Source organism: Rhinolophus ferrumequinum, chromosome 3 (genome assembly GCF_004115265.2).
Source record: "Rhinolophus ferrumequinum isolate MPI-CBG mRhiFer1 chromosome 3, mRhiFer1_v1.p, whole genome shotgun sequence".
NCBI classification, from domain to species: Eukaryota; Metazoa; Chordata; class Mammalia; order Chiroptera; family Rhinolophidae; genus Rhinolophus; species Rhinolophus ferrumequinum.
The window spans coordinates 102,217,919-102,241,591 of NC_046286.1; the positions used below are offsets into that span (position 1 = coordinate 102,217,919).

The window sequence follows — 23,673 nt, forward strand, 5'->3', positions numbered from 1 at the left end:
CAGAGTCTGGGGAGAACCGAGTGGAACAGATGCCGAGTGGGGTCAGTCACAAGCAACTTCAGAAGGTTACAGTGCAGACCCCACAGCAGTCTCCTGAACCACCCTCTCCCGCTTGTCTGGCCTCTCCTAACTTTCGCTCCACATTTCCATCAGTCATCTTCTAAAACATCGTGATATTACATCTTTCTGCTTCAAATCTCCGTTGCCTGACCTACGAAGGCCAAATTACCCAGCTGGTCACACAGGCCATTTTGACCTGGTTCACCAACCTTCTCAGTCCTCCAGCCGGGCCCTGGGCTCCACAGGCTTTCTTATAATGTCCCATGTCCTGAGTCTCCACAGAAGAAGCTCCCGCTCTGCCTGGCTTCCTCCCCACCTACCTGGCAATGCCTATTTGATCTTCAGGAAGATGCTGAAAATAAGCTTTGTGCACCCAAGAATCAGATGGGAGTTGAGCAGAGGTAAAACTTTGGGGCCACAGCGGGTTACCTAGTGCCCTACATCTCTGAGCTCGGCTAATGATGATAAAAGCGCTGTTGACAAACCTTTTCAAAGGCACTCTGCTCCCACTCTGCCACAAGAGAGCTGACCCGTCTCTACCTTAAGGGTCTGTGAAATGCTTTCAGGTTTTCAGCCAAAGGACTTCTCAGAACTGCGGTGCATTCAGAACAGAACTGTGTCAATGAGCTCACTTAACGTTTTATTTTGTTTAGTCACCCAAGATATCATAATAACAAAAGCCTTTTCAGTTTCTAATTTGATTGAATTTTGACCCTGAAAAGGCATATACTTTTTTTTTTTTTTTTTTTTTTTTTTAACTGAAGGTTTGTGATTTAATAAGGCAACAAATACAGAAAAGACGGGATATTTTAACAGTCAACTGTACAGTTAGATACAGAGAACAAATTAAAGTATGAGTTTTTCAGCATTACAGTGCGTAGATCAAGACAGGGGCTGACTAAAGAAAAGAAGGTAACTGGGGAACCTTTTCTCAGAAAAATGGATGATTCTATGTCTGGGGCAAGAAATGGGCAAGATCAACCTGGATTATCTTGATGAACCAAAAAGCAATGAGGTTATCAAAGGCCAATGGGGTTGTATCCAAAGGACACAAAAGCCAGCTTGAAGGGGCTCCCAGTGGCCAAAGATGAGACATGGTGAGATCAGAAGGAATAATGACTGCATTATTAAAACATTCTGCATATATAAAAGTCATGGGCTCCTAATGATATTTAGAGAAAAGGGAAACAAAATTCACTGGATACTACTGGGGGTTGCTAGGACACCAGATCATTACTCTGAAAATTGATGCTTAATTACTTTATGACTGTTGCTTGGTCCAATTATTTTATTAGGAGGTGCAAAGTGATCATTTTCTAATCATGTCACTACCTCTGCATTTATTAATGGATGTTAACAGAAACTCTTGTACACCAGAGTGGTTTGGTTAACTTGAAATATGCCTCATATCATAAAACCAGAATAAATAAAGGCATATACTTTTATTGCTTGCTTGAGTGAGTGCCACTATTCCTGCGGGAGCTTGGAGCATCATGGGAAAGCAGAGCCTTTGGGGTCTGACGAAATGAAATTAGCATGTGTGGCAACACTGCCTACCTGCCCCAGGCCTGGCTCACCCCCCACCTGTAACTTTCCTCTTTGGAGAACTTCGTTAGTCAGCTGCCTCTCTGGCTGCTCCTCCTCCTAGAGGTGTTGTGAGAATTAAATGAAATGCGCTGTAACAATGGCAATGCGTGGTGTCGTGGTGTTTTTTGAGCAATGACGGTGACTGCTGACACTACAATAGTGCCATCACCATCAAATTTCAGCACAAAAATTAAATAAACCAAATGTACTTAATTATAGTGGGTTTCCAAGAGCAGACAGTGTCTTAAAATTTACCTGTGCTTCCTTCCAAGAGTTACACTGTTTTGAAATGTCTTTTAAAGCAGTTTCCAAGTACCTGACAGTTGCCATTTCACGAGAATAAAAGTCACACCTACACAAATTTTGATGGAGACCTAAGCCATCAGTCTGAAATTATGGAGCTCATTGGACACTGTCAGCAGGCATCCAAAGTTTCTGTTGTCATCATCATCAATGACGATATTTGCCACCTACCCAGCTGATGGCCCTACACCAGCACCCAGGCAAAGGAAAAAAGTGATCAGTCACAAAAGACACCTTGATCTCTGCTGGCAGAAGGCTGAGAGTCACAGACAGACAAGGGAAGGCAATGACCCACTCAGAAGAGAACCAAGAGCCAGAGCAAGCAGGACTGTCTGCACACATTTTCCTGCCACATGCAGGTCACAGGTAAAATGGAACACAGATGACAGTCCTGTGGGGACCGTCCGTATTCTCACGTGTGCCCAGAGGCAGCTCTGCCCGGGAGAGCTGGGGCCACATTGTCCCGGCACACCGGACCTGTGCTCCCCGCCACAGCTGGCCAGAGGAGGACAGGGAGGAGCCAAGCACCTATGGTACAGGTAGCGGAAGCAAGCAGGCGTCGGGTGGAGCCAACGGGAAGTGCCCACCAAGGTGCCAGGCAGCAGGCCAGGGCTTGCTTAAAGTGTTCAAAATGGTGGGATTCTGTGAGCGGAATCTTTTCTAAAGGACAGTTTTTGCTGTTATAAATGAAGCCATGGAGCGTTTACCGTCTGTAAAGCATGGCATGCCCGTAAGTCACACAAGACCCTCAAGTAGCTCACAGGCTGGCTGGTGAGAAAAGACAAGGTCAGAACAGCTTTACAGTGGGAAGTGCCAAGTGCAGCGAATCCACGACACAAATGATTACAGACATTCAAAAAGAACAAATGCAAATGGAAAATAAAATAATGTAGACGAGGAACTCTTCACAGCATGAAAACATCTTAATTAAAAAAAAAATGTACCTATGTTAACATGAGGATGACTCTAGGTGACCAGAAACTTGTTGGACAGTTTCTATTCAACGGGAACATGGAAATGCCTTTTGAAATGTTTTGCTAAGTATAGTTAGGGGCACAATCTCCGCTTCTTGCATCTCTATTCTGTTTTCTCTGGCTCAGTTGCTAGGCATGTGTGCTTGCAGACACACTCACTCACACACACAAATTACTCACGGCTTTTCATCCATTGGAAATTTGCAAGAGCTAAAAAAAGGCATAAACTCCAGTGACTGTGAACAGCTACTGAAATTAAAACATATCCTGACATACATTCTTACCCAATTTATCCATTTAGGACTGCAGATAGTATCTGGGAAGAAAAACTATTAGAAAAGCATAAGTAGTAAACTATTGTTAGAATTCTCTTCTCCCCCAGCAGTCCATTAAAATGATTTGTTCAAAGTCATAGCTTCAACATTCAAAGACCATTAAAATAAACAAAACCAATTCTGCATACCAGTGTCAGGGAGCGGCTCCCACTGCCAATTAGAAGCGACATTCCAGCGAAATCAGTGCCTCATGAGCTTGGCAGAGAGGTCTTACTTTAAACAATTTTTGTTTTAGTTTTAGTGGTGGTCCCAGCATCACACATTTTGCGCATTAGCATAGATGAGGCCTAAGGTTACAAGAGCTGTGGCAAGAATCATCCTTAATTGGATGGGTAGTTCTTCTACGATTCAGTTGAGAAAAGATACCTAAATGGCACTCCAGCCAATACGGGCACCTGATGATTACAGCAGTCTGAAAGCTTCTGTCTAACAAAACCTTTCCTTTCTACTAATGCACCTCTTCATTCAAATGCCAGCTATGGTAGCTGGCCTGTAAATTCCACGACCTTCTGTTTTATTTCTTCTGGAAGGAACAGAATAAAATACTTCTCTCTGAAATCCAAGATTCTTGCCGGCTCCCCACCTCGCCATCTTTTGTATGAACTGAGTGTCAGCAGGACTCCCCTCAGGTTTCCAGAGGCCACCAAGTCCTTCCCACTTTGGTGGTTTCAGGAGGAAGTTGATGGATTCCTGCACCTGGAGGGATCAGCTATTGCATGTCACCTGCCAGGGTCCGGTGGGACAGATGTCCATCTGTACCCACCACTGTGCCTTGTGCTGTGGGCTGACGGAGAAGGAAGAGGCAAGGCAGGAGGGGGAAGCAGGCCCGGTCCACTGTCCTCTCCCGGGCGTCCATTGAGGTCCTGTCAGGGAACCCTTAGCAGGTGATGTAGGAGGTCACCTGGGGGAAGCACCCACTTGAAGGATTTAACTGTTGGGGGGACAGCAAGAGCCCTGCTTTGGTTACATGATGTGTCTGTCTTTCCCTCCAAGGCCCAGTCATCCCTACTGGGAAAAAGACGGACACACAACCGGATGAAACCTGGCTCTGTTTTTACCCGGTTGTGTGTCCTCGGACAGTATAACTTTCCCAAGTCTCAGTCTCCTCATCTACAAAGTGGGAGGGAGGGCGCACTCTGCTGTGCTCAGCATCCCGAGAGCGGCCCTTGTAAAGCCCAGCACAGAGCCGCACGCGGTTGGCCGGCGCCCGGCAGGTAGGCGGGGCCAGGTGTGCAGACCCGCACCCGCGCCTCCCGGGAGCGCCTCCCGGGAGCACCTCCCGGGAGCACCACCATGCACCCCCTGCCCACCTGGCGGCCCGGCCCTCGGGTCCTCTGCTGTTCACACACCACTTTTGACCGTTCCGAGAGAGTGAGGACCCTAATGAGGGTTTTATGACTGCAGGGTAACATACAGTGCGTGCATCTGTGTACTATCTGTTTATTCATTTATTTTTTGACTTTTACCCTTTGTACTGTGAGGTTTGCCTGCCTCCCTCTGCTTTATACCTGGAGTGGACAGGAGCGACTGGGGCCAAGACACAGGGTGAAGTCTAATGAGGACATGGCACGTGGCCACCTCCCCACACCAACTGTCAGTGGCAGCCATGTTATTTTTCCTAACATGCACTGAGCACAGGTCCCGTTCCGGGCTCTGAGCTCTAGGTTTACGCACATTATCACTTCTTGTTTAAAGTAACCTTCAGTGACAAATCCTAGAGCTGGTTGAAGGAAGTAACATCTTTGAGAACGGATTGGTATCCTTGGTTATTTGGAATGAGCTATCCAAAACACAGGAACCAAATATTTGCGATAACGTTTTTCATCTACTCTCTGAATTTATGAAACTAACTCAGGAAACAGATGAACCTAGAAAGCAAAGGATACTTAGATTATCAACCTTATGTTACAGATGAGCAACCAACTTAAAACATGGAGAAGTTAAATAAATGGCCCTAAATCACACAGTGAATAACTGGATTAAATCAAGGACAATAGGGGCCTTTGTTTATACATTAGTACCCAGGTTCTTAACCATAACAAATTTTATCTTTTTATTCATTTAGACCAGAAATTGGCACTTTTTTCTTTTTTATCGTGAAGTCCAGATAGTATTTTAGGCCTGTGTAGTAGATGGTCCGTTGCGAGAACTTAACTCTGCTGTTGTATCATGAATACAGCCATAGATCGTACCTATGCAAAATACATGGCTGTTTTCCAGAGTAAACTTTACTCATAAAATCAGGAGATGGGTGCATTTGGCCTATGGGCCATAGTTTGCTGACCACTGACTTAGACTTTCAATCATCATACTGTAATAAAAGAAAAATGAAATAACAGTACTGCCATTGACCTTTTGATTTGGTCCAGGAATTATTCACATTAACTAATCCTTATAACTAACTTATGTGAAGGGTACTCAATGATCTGATCCCCAGGAATTGGGGGCACAAAGAGATTGAAGCCACTTGCCCAGGCTGCACAGCCAGTAAGGTATAGAGCCAGGATTTGAACTCAGGCAGCGTGACTCCCGACAGGGCCGTATCTTTATCTGCTGTACGATACTGCTTCTCAAGGACTGCTCTGTGTCTGCCAGGGCTTCAGCTTTGGCTGCACTTTGAAGTCACATAGGGAACTTTGAAGAAAAGATGGACGCTATTATGGACTGAACTGTGTTCCCCAAAATTCACATGTTGAAATCCTAATTCCTAGCACCTCAGAACATGGCTGTGTTCAAACATGTCTTTAAAGGGATGATTAAGGCAAAATGAGGTCATTAAGGTGAGCCTTATGAGAAGAGGAGATTAGGACACAGACACACACAGAGGGAAGGTCACCGGGAGGTGAGGTCACAGGGAGAAGACAGCCGTCTATAAGCCAAGGAGAGAGGCCTCAGGAGGAATGAACCCTGCTGACAGCTTGATCTTGGACTTCCGGCCTCCAGAACTGTTGGAAAGTAAGTGTCTGTTGTATAAGTCCCGTCTGTGGTATTTGGTATGGCGGTCCTAGCTTCCAAACACAGGTGCCAAAGCTCTCTCCAATGAACCCATTGACGACGTCTGATGTCAGACTGGGGCATCCATACTTTTGAAACATTCCCCAGGAGTTGTAATAAATGGCGGAGGTTGTTGGTGCCATGTGTCACGTTCAAGGACTGATCTGCACCGAGCTGCCTGTATGACTCGGTGAGATTCTCTGAGGCCCCTCCCCCCATGTGCTGGCCTTCACGATGGGAGGGAAGCCCATTGGACACCACCCAGGGATTGGGGTTCCCCACAGGGCACCCCAGGCTTCCCTTCTCAAAGAGTCCCCAAGGTGGCTCCACTGGACCATGTTTGCTTTGAGGATTTTGTCAGATTCCTTTCTTTACCTGAGTTTTCTTTTATTTATTAATTAATTTATTTATTAATTAAAGAGGTCTTTTATTTTTTTACACTTATGCCAGGAATTCATAGGGAGTGGGTTCCAGCAGCTCAGGCTCCTTTCCATTGGTTCTCACAAATTGTGCTTCTCTGGGTGGGGCAGGCTGGCATTTCAGTTGAACCCAGGTACCTTTCTCTTTGGCTTCCTTCTTTCTCTGATCATTTTCCTTCACCCGTTTCAGGAAGCTATCTCGGCTCTTAGAGTGCTTAATATGCTCAATACGAACATTAATTCTCTCAGCAAGAGTCTTGCCCTTGACTTGTTTGTTTACAACAATGCCAAGCGCATGCTGGGTAACACTGTAGACCCTTCCCGTTTTGCCATGGTAACATTTGGGGGGCCTTCCTTTCTGAACGGCGTCCATTCCCTTGATGTCTACAATACCACATTTCTTGTAGCTCCGCGTGTATGTGGCCAAAGGAACAACTTCATGTTTTCTAAAAGGCCTAGAGAACATATAGTGGGTGCCTCTCCTCTTTCCCTTTGTGTTGGTCATTTTGACGAATTACTGGAAGATGGCGGTCCCGGCCGAAAAGGAGCTTCACCTGAGTTTTCTTATCAATAAGATCAGTGATAACTTCCATTAGGAAAATGGGTGAACATGATAGAAGTTAAAAACAAAACAAAAAATACAAAACAGGATCTGTGAGTTTTTCCAGCAATGGAACTCTGCCTTTACTTAGCAATGATAGTGCAAATAATTAGTAATTGCCAAAACTTCATCCATTAATTCTCACGCTTAATATTATGGCATTTGGGCGAAATTTTACCTCGATTCATTTGAGCTCACAGTTTTCCCTAATATGCAATTAGGAAAAAAAAAAGTTTCACTTTCCTTTTTCAGTCACCTTGAAATAATGAAAGTCAAAATAAATCCAGTTGTCTGGAAAATGTGTCTGTTTCTAAATATTCTATGAGCCACTTAAAGGTTTGCAGATCATTAAGTGTCTCCCTCTGTAAAACCTGAAGCTTTTCAGTTACATTTCTATTCCAGGCTTCTCTGTCCAAACAACATTATATTTATTGGATATAATAGAAAAGAAGACTGGAATATTTATTCCAGAAAATGTAAAGCTATGAGAAACATTTTGGATCTCTCTCTCTCTCGTCTCTCTTTCTCTCTCTCTGTCTCTCTCTCTCTCTCTCTCTCTCTCTGTCTGTCTCTTACACACACACACACACACACACACACACACACACACACACACACACACACACCTAGAACAGGAGTTAATTTAGTTGGTTTTCTTTGTTTTCTGAGCATATTACAAATCTGCCCTCATGGTTCCAGTTTATTACAGTGTATTTTTATCTTCCTTTCAATAGAGGCGCTGTACCTAACAACCCAGTGTTCCACAGAGTCTCCTACAATTCATGCTATAGTCCCACTGAATATAGTGACACTGAATCCTTAAGCCATCTGCTAAAAGTCAGCTATGTTAAACTCACAGCATAATAGGACTGGGATCGGTGGAAATTTATCAAACAAACGAACAGTATTGACTTTTAAACAGACACTGTAGAGATTGCAAAGAATATCACAAGGATTTTGTAAAAGCCACCTCCGCCTGCCGCTCGCGGGTATTCCTGGTGGAGTCAGACGGCGCCGCGCAGTTACACAGTCTGAGAGATGGTGAGGCCCGGGGCGTCGCGGTCCTCTCGCCAAAAGAATCTTCTAAAGAAAGACAAGAATTCTCCCACCACCTCGGAGGTGGGATCTGTTTCCGGAAACCATCCTAACCCAATGACTGTGCTCAGTGTCACATCTGCGTGAGCTGATCCAGGCGACAGAATTGTTTCACTCAGTTTTTCTCACATGAGACCGAGATGCAGGCAGGGCGGCAGCCGCTCATGGGCCAGGAGGATGGCAGGTTCCTGTGTCCACAATGTCTCTTGTCATATGAATAACAACCATTCTGGGCTACAGCTGGCTGTTGAAAACGTATATATTGTGCATGTGTTGGGGGAGGGGTTTCATCACCTGGAGAACTTCAGAAAACCACGGCGATCACCCCAAGCCCTGAGGACCCGTGAGTGAGTGGCTGTTACTGACGGGAATGGTCCTGTCCCTCAGGTGAGTCAGAAGGAGTCAGAATGCCTGTGACATGGCAACGCGGGAGGAGGCGGGAAAACACCGCCCCTTACCAGCCACTGACCTCTAGGTCGGGATGAGCTGGATGAAGAGAGTAGCCAGAGAGCTCTGGAAGCTTTCAAGGGCATGGGCTCAGTCTCCAGATTGTCTCTTGGAGAGCCTGGGGCACGGCAATGGGAGGGCTCCGCGGGCTGCCTGGGACCCTTCCCCAGGGGGCGTGGCATCAGCCCACATTTCCGTGCTTCACTGTGCTAAGCACTTTGCCTAACATCACTCATTCAGTCCCTACAACAGCCTGTGGGGGGCACACAGCTACCCCGTCGTAGGGACAGAGAAGGGCATGCCTAGCAGAGTCAAGCAACGTGCTGCTGGTCCAGCAGCCAGTGAGCACTGGCAGGAGGCCGCAGATCCGGGAGTCTGTTTCTACAGCCTCGCCAGTCAAAAATACTCCTCATTTCTAGTCTGTGCTACTCATCTCAGGAGAGGCAGGAGGCCTCAACAGAAATTGGGGCCACTTAGAAATGAGGGTGGGGGCACCTGAGGCTGGTCTTTCCAAGAGAGAAGAGCTCTGTGATTTACCTGGACAGTCTCCATCTCGGGTCTAACACATTTCGATGTTTCATCCTAAGTTTTCCTTCACATCACTAGGCCTCACCCAGGTCCTGAGAACTCAGAAAAGTCAACTAAATTACATATGGCAGCGCTTTCCCCTTGAAAAGACTTTCTCATAATGAAGAGAAAGGAAGAGCTAAGGATCTGCTCAGGGGCTGGCCTTGTCCTTAGAATCGTCCCATGCCTTATCCCCAGAGCTAAGCTGTGATGCTCCTGAATCGGGATGTGATGCCCCAGGTACGGATGAAGGAGCTGAGGCAGGACCACCGGGAGGTGTTGCAGATGGAAGGCCAGCTCCTCATTGAAAAGGCAGAATTATGCAGGAGCTGAACGAGACCTTGGCAACGGTGTTATCTACTGTCCTTGTTTTCATTGGGGACACCAACGCCAATGGCACCTGGTAAAACCCAAATTTCTAATGGCAGAGTAGGAAAGAGAAAGGAGGATTCTGATTCCTAATCCAGAGTGCCGTCCTTATGCTGGGGTAAGATGGAAAAAAAAAACTGAAAAAAGAAAAACAACAAAAAACATCCACCAGAAGATGTAAAAGCCGACAAGAAGTCATCTTGGAATATAATCGAATTGTGTGTTTCCCTAAGTGACTATAATCAAAGAACAGGTAGACGCCTGCTTCCATGGATACTGTTAGAACATCTGGTCTTGCACAATGAGACTATTTCCATGTGCTGACAGATGGTCCACAGTGAAAATGCTTTGCTAGTCTGATGACAACAAATTCTAATAAACCCAAATGCTCTCTGTCAGGCCTCTTCCTTGGCCCTGGCTCATCCAGGAGGCAATCTCTATTATGAAGACAGTGGTATGTAGGCATTTGTCCATAATTTGCCATATAACTCTTTGAGTGTAATCTAATGCATTTGATTTTTAAAAAGAAGAGGTTTTATGCAAACTTCTCTGTTTTGTTCTGCTGCTCTTTTTCATGGAGGAGGGCCGATGAAAGGCAGGTTGGTAGCTGCACAAGTGGAGAAGTAGTGGAAGTGGGACGTCCCCAAAGTGTCAAATAGGGGAAGGTCCAGGGTAGATGTCCCCGGATTGCTCGGTGATTCGTGATGAAGGCTAACTCAAAACCTTAAGTAAGACACTGACCTGGACTGAGTTGAAGCCTTTTTGATATTTCATCAACTATATGCAGGAGAGAGCCTCTACGTATAATCTCAGACACGCACACAAAGGGCTAAATGCGAAGAGAGACACCTCTCCATCTTCAGATGCCCCGACTGGGCAGGCTCCTTGGGGCCTGGCCCCGCCCCCTCCCACAGTCTGTCAGTTCTCCTCCTCCCTTGGAAATGTGGATTCTCTATCACTAACCTTCCTGGGCACTGTGGCAGGCTTAGTGTCAGGGCTGCAGAGCACAGAGTCCGGTGATGGAAAACCCACGGCATGAAGGTGCCTCACAGAGTGAAGACCAGGCCATGTTGAGGGAGGGCCTGGTGGGCACGGAGGTAACTCGTTCACCATCCGCAATGCCATAGGGCAGCCCAAGGTGGGGTCTCTCCCTCTGCCCTCAGTCTAACCACAGCTTCTATGGGCAATGGGCTTCTTTGCCACCCAGCCCTGATTTGTAAGCCAGGAAGCTGGGGACCAGGGGCTAGTGAAGGAGTGTGAGCAGGTGAGGCTTTTCACACCACCTCTTACAAGGTGCTGTCCCCTCTGAGACATACTGGGCCAGCCATCTTTGAATGTCCTTGTCCTATTTCTGTGGGGGCTGAAGCAGCTGGAAAGAATGGATGGTGTCCCTCCACGGACAGGCCGAATATCCCCAGGATACAATGGTTCTCCAACTTGAATATCTACAACCAAGAAGCCACTTTTCCGTCACTTGGAAGGCCCATGTAAATAATGGAACTGCTATAGGGCAAAAGAGCCACATCCAGACCAGGAGGAAGTTCGTTAGAAATAGTATAAGAGTCTGAATTCATATGGGGATTTATAAAGCTGCAGTTCAACAGATGGAAAGGCACTGGGCGTGAGGATGGGACCAACGTCAAGAACAGGGCAGACATGTGAGATAACCTGCCGAGCGTTTTATCCGCTGACGTTAATTTTGCAGAAGAATCATGCCTGTTGCCAGAAGTGCCATGCATCACATAAAATGCCCCCTCAGAATTTATCGCCACTGCCAGCATAAAGCATCTCCAAGCCCCGATGGAGCATGACCTCAGAAATGGCTTGAAATGAAGCTTAAAGTGAATCTCTGTTGGTAGACCATGCTTTTATAAACCACTAAATCAGGCTGAAATTGGAAGCGGGTCTACTGAAACATTTCAGTTTCTTAGAACATTACTCATTCGTGTACACAATGCCTCTGAGGTTCCCTTTACCTTGCCCATACCGAGCCTGTGTGCTGCCACGCACAGGTGTGAGGTGTGGTGAGGAAAACACCGCCACACCAGGGATGGGGGAGGTTACATAATCGGGGCCGATTTCGTTACCATAAATACATGTCAAATGGCCACCACACGTTTTCTCTGATTAAACTGTCAAAGACAAAACCATGTAAGAACAATGATTTTTTATCCCCGTGGCAAAAAAGGGAAGAAAAGACAAAGTAATGAAACACATCTACATATTGTGTCTACAGGTCGCCAACTTCTAACCTAGAAAAAATAAAATAAAAAGTCGAGCATCGTATAAGCAGTCACACGCCTCATTCCAGGCTGTGTCACAAATCATCTCTCCTGTGTTTTTAGAGGACGTTGCATTGTTTTTGGCCTCTCCACACCCAGCACCATCACCCATTATAAAGAACAGCTTAAAACTACCCCCATTAGGTACTACAGCTTATCTGGAGATGAAAACTAAAAACAGTCCTCCTTTTTCCTTTTCTCAATTAACAAAAATGTAACACCAAACTTAAGGATATGTGAAAAGGCAAGTCCAGAGAACTAGCCGCAAATCTATATAGCAGACTGGTTTTCAGCCTGTCTTATTTTTGAATAAATCTCTGTCTACCTAGAGCAAAATGTGTGTGGACCCAGAGGGGAGGTGGCCCAACCCAGGTGACTGACCCCAGGTGTGCTGGGGCAGGCGCCTGGTCCAAGAGCTCCTGTCAGAACTGCAAAAGAGGTAGAGCTGACTTGATCTACACTCATAAACGTTTTTCTTTCACGTCTGCTTATGTGTTTTCATCCCCTCACGGGGCCAGGATATTCTCTGCACACCGCAGGCTGGGTAAGAACCAGTAATATCACCGGGAAATAACCTTCGTCGAGAGCCTTGCAGTCTTCATTCACATCCGCCTCTGAGTTTTCAACAAGCACATCCATGTTGGCAGGTGCTATTCATCCCCATTCTACAGATGAGACAGGGGCTCAGGGAGAGTGACTTGTCAAAAGTCACATGCCAGCAAGTCCTAACCATGTGGGGGCCTCGAAATCCAGTCTCCACATTCCAAGGTCCTACTATGCTGTGGTCACATGACCTTTACATAACAGAGAATCAGGTGTAATCACATTGTGAATTTAATTCTTAAAGATAAAAAACACCAAAAACTACTTTGAGGGTGACAATGACAACTGGGCTGTGGGTGTGACTCTGTCTGTGTGTCTGTGTCTGTGTCTGTGTGTGTATGTGTGTGTGTGTATGTGTGTGTGTGTGTCTGTGTGTTCGCACATGCGCACAGGGGCAGGGGGATCCTCTTTCTTGGCTCCACCCTTCCCCATGGAGGGTAACCAGGAAGCCCTCCTGGCCTCTCTCCTCCTCACTGCTCACCTCCTCTTCCCCAGGGGAGGAGGAAGGCATCATTGCTGAGACATCTGGGAGCAGAGACTAGTTTGTAGGGCTCAAGCCGTTTCCATCTCCCTGCTTGGCTCTGTTTGCTTGTCCTGGACCCCATCCCACAAAATGCATGAGGACAGGACCCCGTGCACAGGGCAGCCTGTGGTATCAGCCCCACCGGGGACTGAAGCAGCTTCGGTGTCTGCTCACCCCTGTTTCGTCTCCACCACACTGTCCATCATGGGTGTTTGCAGGAATACGCCCATCTGCCTCACGTGCTGCAGAGCTCAGGCAAGGAGAAGGGGTGCGGCGGTGGTCATTTTGCACAGGGTACAATGCCTACCACCCTATCACGCTATGCTTTGCAAGTGACTGCAGACTCTGCTACCCTCTGGGAACTCCTCAGGCTGGCTCTGGCCAAGTTCTTTCCCAGGTGGATGGGGGATGGGGGGAGGGGCTACAGAGCCACTTTATTTGAAATTATTGGGAAGCCCCCAGGGGCCTTTATTCCTTACAGATCCAGAGCTCTCAGTGTCTGTTGGGGACCACAACCACTGGCTGCTCAGGCTCACCATTACTTTACGTATTTTATTCGCCTTTTGCACTTTTTGTTTATTTCCTACCACTCAATCCTTTCCCATTACAATTATGCAAAACTCTCCATTCCTATGAAAACACATTTCACTCTCTTCTACCAATTTTGCTGACTGCAGTTTTAGTCTTCAAAATCAGTGAGACTTGTTTCACGTGATGAAAGAAGCCACTATACTCTGCAAATCTTGCTTTTCATTAGCTTCCAAAACAAACACAGGTCAATCGAAAATCGCCCCACTTGATGAAGCATTGCCGTTTTAGGCGTCTGGCAGGCAAGCGGGGGAACTGTGGAGCCTTGGCGCTGCCATCTGATGCTCAGCTCCTACAGCAACAGGTTGTCTGAACGGGTATGAAACGAGACAAAGAGGTGTGAGATGTAAAGATGTGGCCCACGCAACAGGCTTCCTCTCCAGCTCGAGAGTCAACTGGGACTCGAACCGCGTCTCCGCCCGAACATACGGGGACTCTCAGGGCAGGCGACGAGGTCCTGTTGTTGCATCAGCCTCAAGCTGATAGAATCAACCACTGCCGTTACCATCGGGGTTTCTCTCAAGAGAGGAAAGGCTCCACGTGAAGGGAAATTATTCAGGTGGGTGATACAGGCAAAAGCCATGTCCTGTCCCAAACTCGCCTCAGAAATAGCTTCCAGAATCTCCTGGGAATGGTACATCTTCTCTTACCGTTAAGCTTTGCTTATTTTACACAGTTTTCTCATGTAAGAGTGGTCGGCTAGGAAACCTACGACAATTATTTTTCTGAGGGATGAAAATAAAGTTTAAAAGGAGCCATGCTGAATAAATTAGAGGATATCCAATGACATTTTAGAAGCCTTTGCTCAGTGACTAGACTGGAAAGCACGCCCTCTGTAGGACTGCATCCCTTCAAATTCTTTAGCAAATATTTTGTATTGTATTTTAAATAGATGCACAGCCCAAGGCAAGAAGGAGTGTCACAAAGGGAAAGTGCCATGTGGTGCTTTAAACGCCTGTGCCACATGCCGTCCTGACGGGCACTGGCACTGCCATTCCTTCTCCGATTCCATCACAGCCAGTGAACTCTGCTTATTACCAAACATGGCCCAATATAAATTCTTCATATTCTACACACACACACACACACACACACACACAGGTCTGACAATTAAGTTTGCAAACTTGTTGCAATGATGTTGCTAACCTTTTTTGAAATCAAAGGGATTATTCATTATGAATTTGTACCAACTGGACAAACAGTTAACCAAGTTTACTATTTGGAAGTGCTGAAAAGTCTGCATGAAAAAGTTAGACAAAAATGAACTGAACTTTTTTTGCCAACAATTCATGGCTCTCGCTAGTGACAATGCATCAGCTCACACGGCGCTCTCTGTGAGGGCATTTTTAGCCAGTAAACAAATACCTGTATTGGAACACCCTCCCTACCCACCTGATCTGGCCCCAAATGACTTCTTTCTTTACCCGAAGATAAAAGAAATATTGCAAGGAAGACATTTGGATGGCATTCAGGACATCAAGGGTAATACGACGACAGCTCTGATAGCCATTTCAGAAAAAGAGTTCCAAAACTGCTTTGAAGGGTGGACTAGGCACTGGTGTCTGTGGATAGCTTCCCAAGGGGAGTACTTCGAAGGTGACCATCGTGATATTCACCAATGAGATATGTAGCACTTTTTCTAGGATGAGTCTGTGAACTTAATTGTCTGACCTCGTGTATGTGTGTGTGTGTGTGTAGATAAATAATTTTTTTTCTTGAGTGTGTTGAACCAATCATCTAAGAGAACAGTTTAGTTTATAAACTTCTGGCAAGTATAAAACAATGACTTACCCCCCCATGAAGCTGTCCCCCCCCCATTCACACTACGGATTAGATTATCTCATGCAATGGAATAGAAATTGAAAAGTCTTTCTCATTTAGAATTTAAAAAAAAAAAAAATCTTTGCAAGCTGATTTGGAAAATCTACCTTGAAGTAATTTAGCTGTCTGTTCCTTTTGTCTTAGTATTTCCATCTATCAGGGAATTAGTTTTGTCCATAAATGTAATCAATATGGAATATAAAGTCACCAAATTAAAAAAAAATAGATTTAGAGCTCTCATGGTAGAGTGTACTTAGACTTGAAGTAAAGCAAAAGCAGATTACATACAGCCATTCGAATGTCTTGCTTATTGCATTTCTTTGGTAAGTGACAGAAAAATGATTGCAGTGCTTGTTTATTTTCATAAAAATGTTGATCTCTTCCTAGAATTATTGTGATGTTTATGGAACATAATTGAGGATTTATGATGTGGACGAGAATACAATATCATCTTTCACTGAGGGAAGAAAAAGGAAGATGAGAGGGGTCTTGGCTGGGTTTCCAGGCACGGTGAGGAGAAGAACAAGAGCTCACAAGTCAGGAGGCACAAGCCGAGCTCTAAGAAGGCGGTGGAAGGACTGGGGGCAGCTGGGAGAGGATTTGGGAGAATCAAGTCAAAATCAGACTTTCTGGAGAGAACAGAGGGCAGGAAGGGCTCCCTACTGCGGTAAAAATGGGTAGGTTCTCAGAAAAGTGGTTTCCATTTTATAATTTTTAAAACATATTAAGTACATATTCATATAGCAATCTTTTGATGGATCAAAGACTTTCTTAATTTTTTGAAGTGTAGGGCCATATACTAGGATGTTGCATCGTCATTCTTTTATAATGTTTTTCTACAATTTCTTTAAAGTAAAACAAGGACGTATAAAGACAGTAGTATACATAAACACAATCTAAAGTTAGAATTGCTTTAAATATTTAAGGTTTTTCTCCTTCAATTTTTATAATCCTTCTCCTTATAAATAATTCAACAGTAGTTTTCTGAAAACCTGTTTCATCAAATCTTTCCAAATTCCTCAACTTAGTTTTTTTTTTTTTTTTTTTTTTTTTGAAACAACTCTTTTTGCATTGATGGTTCACTGGGATTTTTAATTAAATTAAGAAATTCAATATTAAGCACACCTAGCAAAAACAGGCCTGGAACAAACATAACGGATTGTTGTCGAAAGTCTTAATTAAACTGGAGGAGCAGGAATGTGAAGATCACTAACCTGAAGGCTTCAGCGTACCCTGACCATCAGTGGGGGTGTATTTCAGAGGATAGGGGGACGCTGATTAACTCTGAACCTCTTCTGTGTAGCCTGCTAGGAGAACATGCTTCGTGCTATTCAACTTAGAGAACTAATTTGGTTGTGCTTACCTTTCTTAAAATAGTCTCAGTGGACTTCTTTACCCTAAAAGTTAAAGCATGTTAAATATAGGCTAGTGAATAGATATTAAAATGCTTATCTTGCCATCTATTTTATATGAATTTTGGAAAGGTATCATACAATTATCTCCTGATAGCTGATGATTCAGTTCTCAAATTTGTGTGATAAATTCAGATAGAGAGGGATACCGGTCTCATCTCAAAAATGGTCTGAACCATGAGTTTATCTATCTCTACTCTCAACAGATTAATATGTCTCCTGACCCACTTTTTACTTTGTTATAAAAAGTAAAAAGCCAAAAGGAAAAAAAGAAACTTTAATTTTTGGCACTAATAATAATAATGGTAACTATAAAGTTATTTGTACTGCACTACTGACTTTCCCAATATCATTTATGTAGTTAGCATGAATTGAATGCCTATTATATGCTGGTTTGATGGATATGTGATTTTTGTCAGCCTGCCTAAGATCTCTCAGGGGTTCATTTAATCGATGCTAGAGAAACTGGCAGAAAGGTTTTGACATCTGTAGCTAATTCTTGTTACAATGGATAAGGCAAGTGACACTCTTACCACCTAAAAGGTGCATCTCCTAAAAGCACAAAGGGAAAAAATACAGCATATTTCTTAGAGGGGCTCTAACCCTTGTTGTGAGCAATGAGATTTGTTTCACTGATCAGGAGCTTTCCATGTTTGGAAAAGCCAGATTATCTGTCCCAAACTTCACCTGTCTCATGCAAAGTCAAAGAGGCAATACATTTAACATGGAGTAAGTTTAAGGCACTGGACCATGGATTGACAGTCCATGAAGAGCTATAAGTCAGATTAACAAGTACAAATCATTTAAAAAAGGTATTATTCTTTGCGTTGTTGTATGTAAGATGGTTGCCTATCAGGCACGGGTATTTTTTGAAATGGGAAGAAAGTGTATATGGATTCCGACCAACTTATAGGAAGAAGGTTGGTAGATGTAGGGATTTTGCCTGCCAGCGTCTCATTGGGCCACATCTTTCCCTGTCCTTAGTTTGACTTAGCTGGGGTTGCCCTATCTTCTAGATCCAAGTGTGGACGCCAGACCTACTCACAGCCAATCAGGCACCTGACCTAGTCACAGCCAATCAGGTGCCTGACCTAGTCACAGCCAATCAGGCGCCTGACCTAGTCATAGCCAATCAGGCGCCTGACCTAGTCACAGCCAATCAGGCACCTGACCTAGTCACAGCCAATCAGGTGCCTGACCTAGTCACAGCCAATCAGGCGCCTGACCTAGTCATAGCCAATCAGGCGCCTGACCTAGTCACAGCCAATCAGGCGCCTGACCTAGTCATAGCCAATCAGGCGCCTGACCTAGTCACAGCCAATCAGGCACCTGACCTAGTCACAGCCAATCAGGTGCCTGACCTAGTCACAGTCAATCAGGCGCCTGACCTAGTCATAGCCAATCAGGCGCCTGACCTAGTCATAGCCAATCAGGCGCCTGACCTAGTCACAGCCAATCAGGCACCTGACCTAGTCACAGCCAATCAGGCGCCTGACCTAGTCATAGCCAATCAGGCGCCTGACCTAATTACAGCCAGTCAGATCTCTATATTTTGTTATTGCTCTTGGTTTGGACATGCGGCTTTGGTGAAGCCAGAAACTCCATGAACTGGGAGTGGCCTGTGGTCATCTTTGTTACCACCAGCGCAGAATCTGAGATGACTGATGGGAAGACATACAGCTTCAAGAAGACATCATTTGAGGACCTGGAGCCAGTCAAGCCCACAGCCAGGGCTGCTCTCACCTAACAAATAATTCCCTTTTCCGTTAAAGCTAACTTTAGTTGAATTCTGTTATTTATACCTGAGAATCCAGATGAATACAGCCTGACTGGTAGCAGAAAGATGGGTAAAACCTAGACTCTGCCCTCCCAACACCCATATAATCATTCCGTGAAGTAAGTACAACAGGTTAGATTTCGGTATCATATTTTATAGATGAGGGGAAAAAAAAAAAAAAAAACTTCAACGAGAAGAACTGTCCAATATTAGATAGTTAACACTTGGCCGAGCAGTGACTAAAACCCAGACATTCTCATTCCACATTCCACATTTTGTCTACTTTCCTCTATAATTGTGGAAGATGCATAACCGATGGAACTTACGGAATAAACTCAGGACTAATTCCTCAGTAAATAGCCAAAAAAGAGTTAAGAAAGAATACTAAGCAATGTTTTTGGATGCAGATGCTTAATTTTAGCTCCAGGTAACCATTCAACTAGTTAACCACAATCTGAAATGTATTTGACAAAGGAAGGTAGGTTCAGGCAGGCTCAGCAATGTGAGTTTGATTTATTGATCTCATTTCTTCATTGGGATTAATGACAACATTACTGAATGTCTGAATTCCTTAAAATCATCGTTGTCATTATAGCTATGATTTCAAAGCATTCAACTTACAAGTTTATAAAATGGAAATTCTCATCGAAGTCTTGTGTCATGTATCATCCTACACGGTGGTTTGATTCATTTTACTTTATTCTCATTCAATTATTTTAAGTTTTCACTCAATTTCTTTCATGTCACTTGTTCATTTCCTAGCTGTATGTGCATATGGAATTGTTGCCTAACGGAAACTTCTCTCAAGTCATGAACGAAATTAGAAGGAAGGGTCTTTCACTTTGTACTCCACAGATGTGGTGTTTAAGGTAAAAAAAACAAACAAAAAACAACAACCCTGTGACCCCATGAAAAATAATCATACAGATAAAGTCACACCACCATATCCATGAAGAACAGCCTTGAGAAAGAAAATAAGTTCCAGAAGGGTGACGTAGAGAGGATGGCAGTGCCATGGTCCTGTGTGGATGGATGGTGTTTTAGGGAGCCTTCTAAACCCTGACACACTTACAAATGGCCCTGATTGCGTGAGCACCATCAGACCTTGGGAGCTTGGGGTGCCGTGACCTTGAACATGACAGGATCTTAAGTCTGGGACCTTCAGACTTCTGAAGGTCTGGTCCTCTAAAATTCATATTGATGGTTCCGTCACTGCTCTGAAATCCTGGGTACTTTTCTGAAATCTATGCTAAATTTGTTTTGCCCCTGTAGGAAAGTAAGTACATTTATCAATTTCAAATTTCTTTCTGATAAAATAGATGATCATATTTGCTCTGAATAATGATAAGACCAGTGGCAGTCAAGTGTAAATATGAGACTGAACACTGATGTGTTTCTTCATAACTGCAAGCGGGAAGCTATGAATTATTTGATGTAGCAGAGTAGAAACTGGGGTAATCGTCATGGTGTAGACCGGTGTCCCAGACCTGCCACCAAGCAGCTGTGTAACCCAGGGCGACTCACTTAACCTCTCTAGGACACGTGTCCTGCTCTGTAGCTGTCATTTCCAGCTGTATATTCTAAACATTATGCATGAAAAAAGAAAGGGGTGTGATAGGACCTGACCACAATGACAGCAGGAATCGGTTAATAATATCTCATGAACAGGTGTGGTTGTCTGCTCCTACTCATCCAACAGCGAGTGGCTGTCAATCAGGGCCCAGGTCTCTGCTCAGCCATTCGTTGCAGTGTGTGTGTGAAATCAATGAATCTTTAAAAACAGAGCAAAGTGAGCAGAGGTGACAAAAAGAGCCAACATGACAATTTACTCAATTGAATCGTTATGCCAGCACAAACTGCCTGTGTTTAAAACTATCACTGGGATGGGCCCAGATATAGAGAATATATTTCTTGTCAACGTTTTCAGTCAATGTAAATAGGAAGAGTTTTCTGATTTGGGGTGTGCTGATATAAGCATTCTCAAAATATCGTTTAGGAGAACATATTAGCGGCCTAAATGAGGAAGTTTGCTGATGTTCTAAATCTTTCCATCTTGGAATAGAATTCCGGTTTATTTATTTTCTTCTGTGTTAAGCACATCGTGTCACAGAAATGCTTTTAGCATTAGGAAAAGAAATGTTTTAATTTTAATCCTTTTGGATCATTTCTTTTTTAAGAAGAGTGAGCATGCAAAGAGCATAATTAAACTGAACAATAAAGATCTTGATATTTCCCTGCTTCTAAGAAATGTAATACGTTATGTGATTTGCTGGAATGAAATCAATTCAATAAGCATTTCCTTTTCCTTGTTTTGTTTACTTGGGCTTTTATTACTCATCTGACGCTCAGGATGGTTAGAAATGCTGAACCCTGAAGTGTTCTGGTCCTCTGGCATGTTAGGGGGCACCGGGTGGAGACCAGGCAGGTCTGCTTCTCCAGGACAAGGTCTCCCACCCGGAGACCCCCTCGCACCTCCTGAGATCCCCACATGGTCTTGCTTCAAGGACAGTGGCCAAAGACAACTGTAGTTTTGCATTATTATTATTATTATTATTATTATTATTATTATTACTATTATTATTTCAAACTCACACAGATCGCCAGTAGGACCAACATGCATTTTTATATTGTGAAAATATAACAAAAGCCTGGAAGTCAAGCAGCTGAGTAGAATGTGGACAAAGCTTTGATCTATCAGGGAAGATGTGATGAATATACATGACTTCTGCCCATTATCTCAGTATCTAAATGATCAATGTATGTGGCAAGGGTCTGCCTCCGTTGGAGTTTAACGAAGCCCTGGGGGAGAGAAGGATTAGCACCTCCTTAAGATCATGTTTACAGGGTCTGTAGACAAGGAACAGCCTGTGGACCACCCTGGGACTGTGCAGAGGCTCAGCCCTCTGGGTCGTAATTATGGCTGTGGATTACCATCTAATTGAAGTGTTGTGCTGCACTCACTGTTAAGAAGAGCCAGAGTAAATCACACTGTCCCCGGTTTTCTGTTTCAACTGTGATGGATAGTTCATTTTCCAGATTGAGACGGCTTGTTTGCCTTTTGAAGTCACTGCTTGCATGAAACCTAGTATTTGCATTTCAAGCTTAGGTTCAGGTGTGTCGTAGATCAAAGGCGTAATTCTTTGTACTGAATTTAAGCAAGTGCAGTCTAGAGCACATTTCACGGGTGTGTCAGAGTATCCTAGAGCCAGACACATCGCGCAGAGCCATCTAAGAATGTGGGAAATCACCCAAAGTATGCAAAACTATCAAGGGCACTGCCTCCCAGGAAGAAAGCCACCAGTTTAGAAATTACATTGTACTCTCTCTGCAAGACCTTCGCCACATAAGTAACTTTCTTCACGGATTCTTAAAACTGCATTAGCCCGTGAGTTTGCAAGTAGCTCAATTTACTACTTACGGGTGTGAGTTTAATTACTTTAAGATAATATCACAAAGCATTCCAAGATTTGTCAAACGTCCTGAAGCCAGTTGTAACCTGAAAAAAATGGTGGGGAAATACTGAGATAGTCCTTCTGAAAAGTGGAGAGAAAGTTGGAAGACCCAGCTGACTGATGTCAGCAAATGTGCAGAGACTGACCCCCACTCTCCTCCTGCTGTCCTTCTGCAGAGGACATTCACCGTGTGCTCTGCTGTCCCCGTGACTGGTCTGGGTTTGGGTGCACCTGTGCTAACTGTCAGACCTGCCTGAACCAGTGTCATGATGCAATGGCAGATGGCACATGAAAAGGACGGACGCTTCTCTGGCCTAAAGAGAATGTTGAGTGATTGCTTGTTCTCCGTTTGCAACATGACAGTACATCAAATAAGAGAAGTACATGTTTTCTTTTACCCACTGGCTGGTCAGCATGTGGTATACATTTCTATAAGCTCCATATATTAACCAGGTTCAGGATGGTTTAGAAACGTAGTTCACGGATCTGTATCATCTGAGAAGGAATTTTCCCAAGATGACACAATATTTCTATCTCAAATGCTTGTCTCACAAGGTATGTGGACACTCCTCCACTAGTGTTGGGGCGTGTGTCCTCTCCTTGAACCAGGCCGACCTTTGTGACGACCTCAAGCAACAAAGCACAGATAAGTGATGCTGTGTCACTTCTGAGGCGAGGTGTAACCATGCTGCACTTCCCTCCTTGCTCCCCTGCCCCATCTTGGAACCCTGCTGTGGGGAAGCCCGGGCCACACAGAGGGGACACTGAGGGGACACTGCAGGAGTCCAGCCCACAGCTGGCCGCCACCGTGGAGATGCCTTCAGACTATACCAGCTCCTCGAGGTCAAGGTCTCCCAAACGTCAGGTCTCCAGATGAGGACGAGATGTGTGGGCCAGGGCAAGCCATTCCTGTGCCCTGCTTCCTGATTAACCAGTCCTTGAGCACAACGTGTTGTCATTTATGTCACTGACCTGTGGGATGGCTTATTGTTCACTAACAATTCTTCAGGATTTTGTCCAGGGAGAGAGAATTAAATGGCTCAGATGACAGACTGAAGATACAGTTCTTATTATGTTTTTGTATGATAAGGTATTTCTTTTCAGACATTTATAATTTAAGGTACGTTCGTTTACTTAGTACCTGAATGGCCCATACTATTTCGACTTGCTTTACACAGTTTGTCTCTCCCCTACTCCCCTGCACTATAGCCAATATATGGAACAGATTCATGCCAGCAGAAATTTGAAGTGACATCGAGAGAGAGAGAGAGAGAGAGAGAGAGAGAGAGAGAGAGAGAGAGAGATTCTTTGAATGTTCACATCACTGTATTTACCTCTTTGGCACTCATCCTTTCAATTTGGCAATACAGCCAATGGGGCATTTCGGTATATCTCTTATATCTAGTACACTTAGTAATTTGTAAAGTCCTTTGTCCGTCGGCGATGCATGAACTGGCCACATTA

The 23,673-nt window shown here is 44.5% G+C and overlaps 2 protein-coding genes across 3 annotated transcripts in view; both read right to left on the minus strand.

Moving 5' to 3' along the window:
- The window catches only part of PRKN (parkin RBR E3 ubiquitin protein ligase), a 1,123,097-nt gene that overhangs the window by 235,901 nt on the left and 863,523 nt on the right, over positions 1–23,673 (minus strand). The window lies entirely within an intron of this gene.
- LOC117020772 (60S ribosomal protein L21-like) lies at positions 6,695–7,177 on the minus strand. The gene has a single exon (XM_033103453.1). The coding sequence runs from the start codon at positions 7,175–7,177 to the stop codon at positions 6,695–6,697; it is 483 nt and encodes a 160-aa protein (XP_032959344.1).

Bases quoted from the DNA above. Each gene is read 5' to 3' on its own strand.
- LOC117020772 (XM_033103453.1), bottom strand. From the start codon at position 7,177: ATGACCAACACAAAGGGAAAGAGGAGAGGCACCCACTATATGTTCTCT.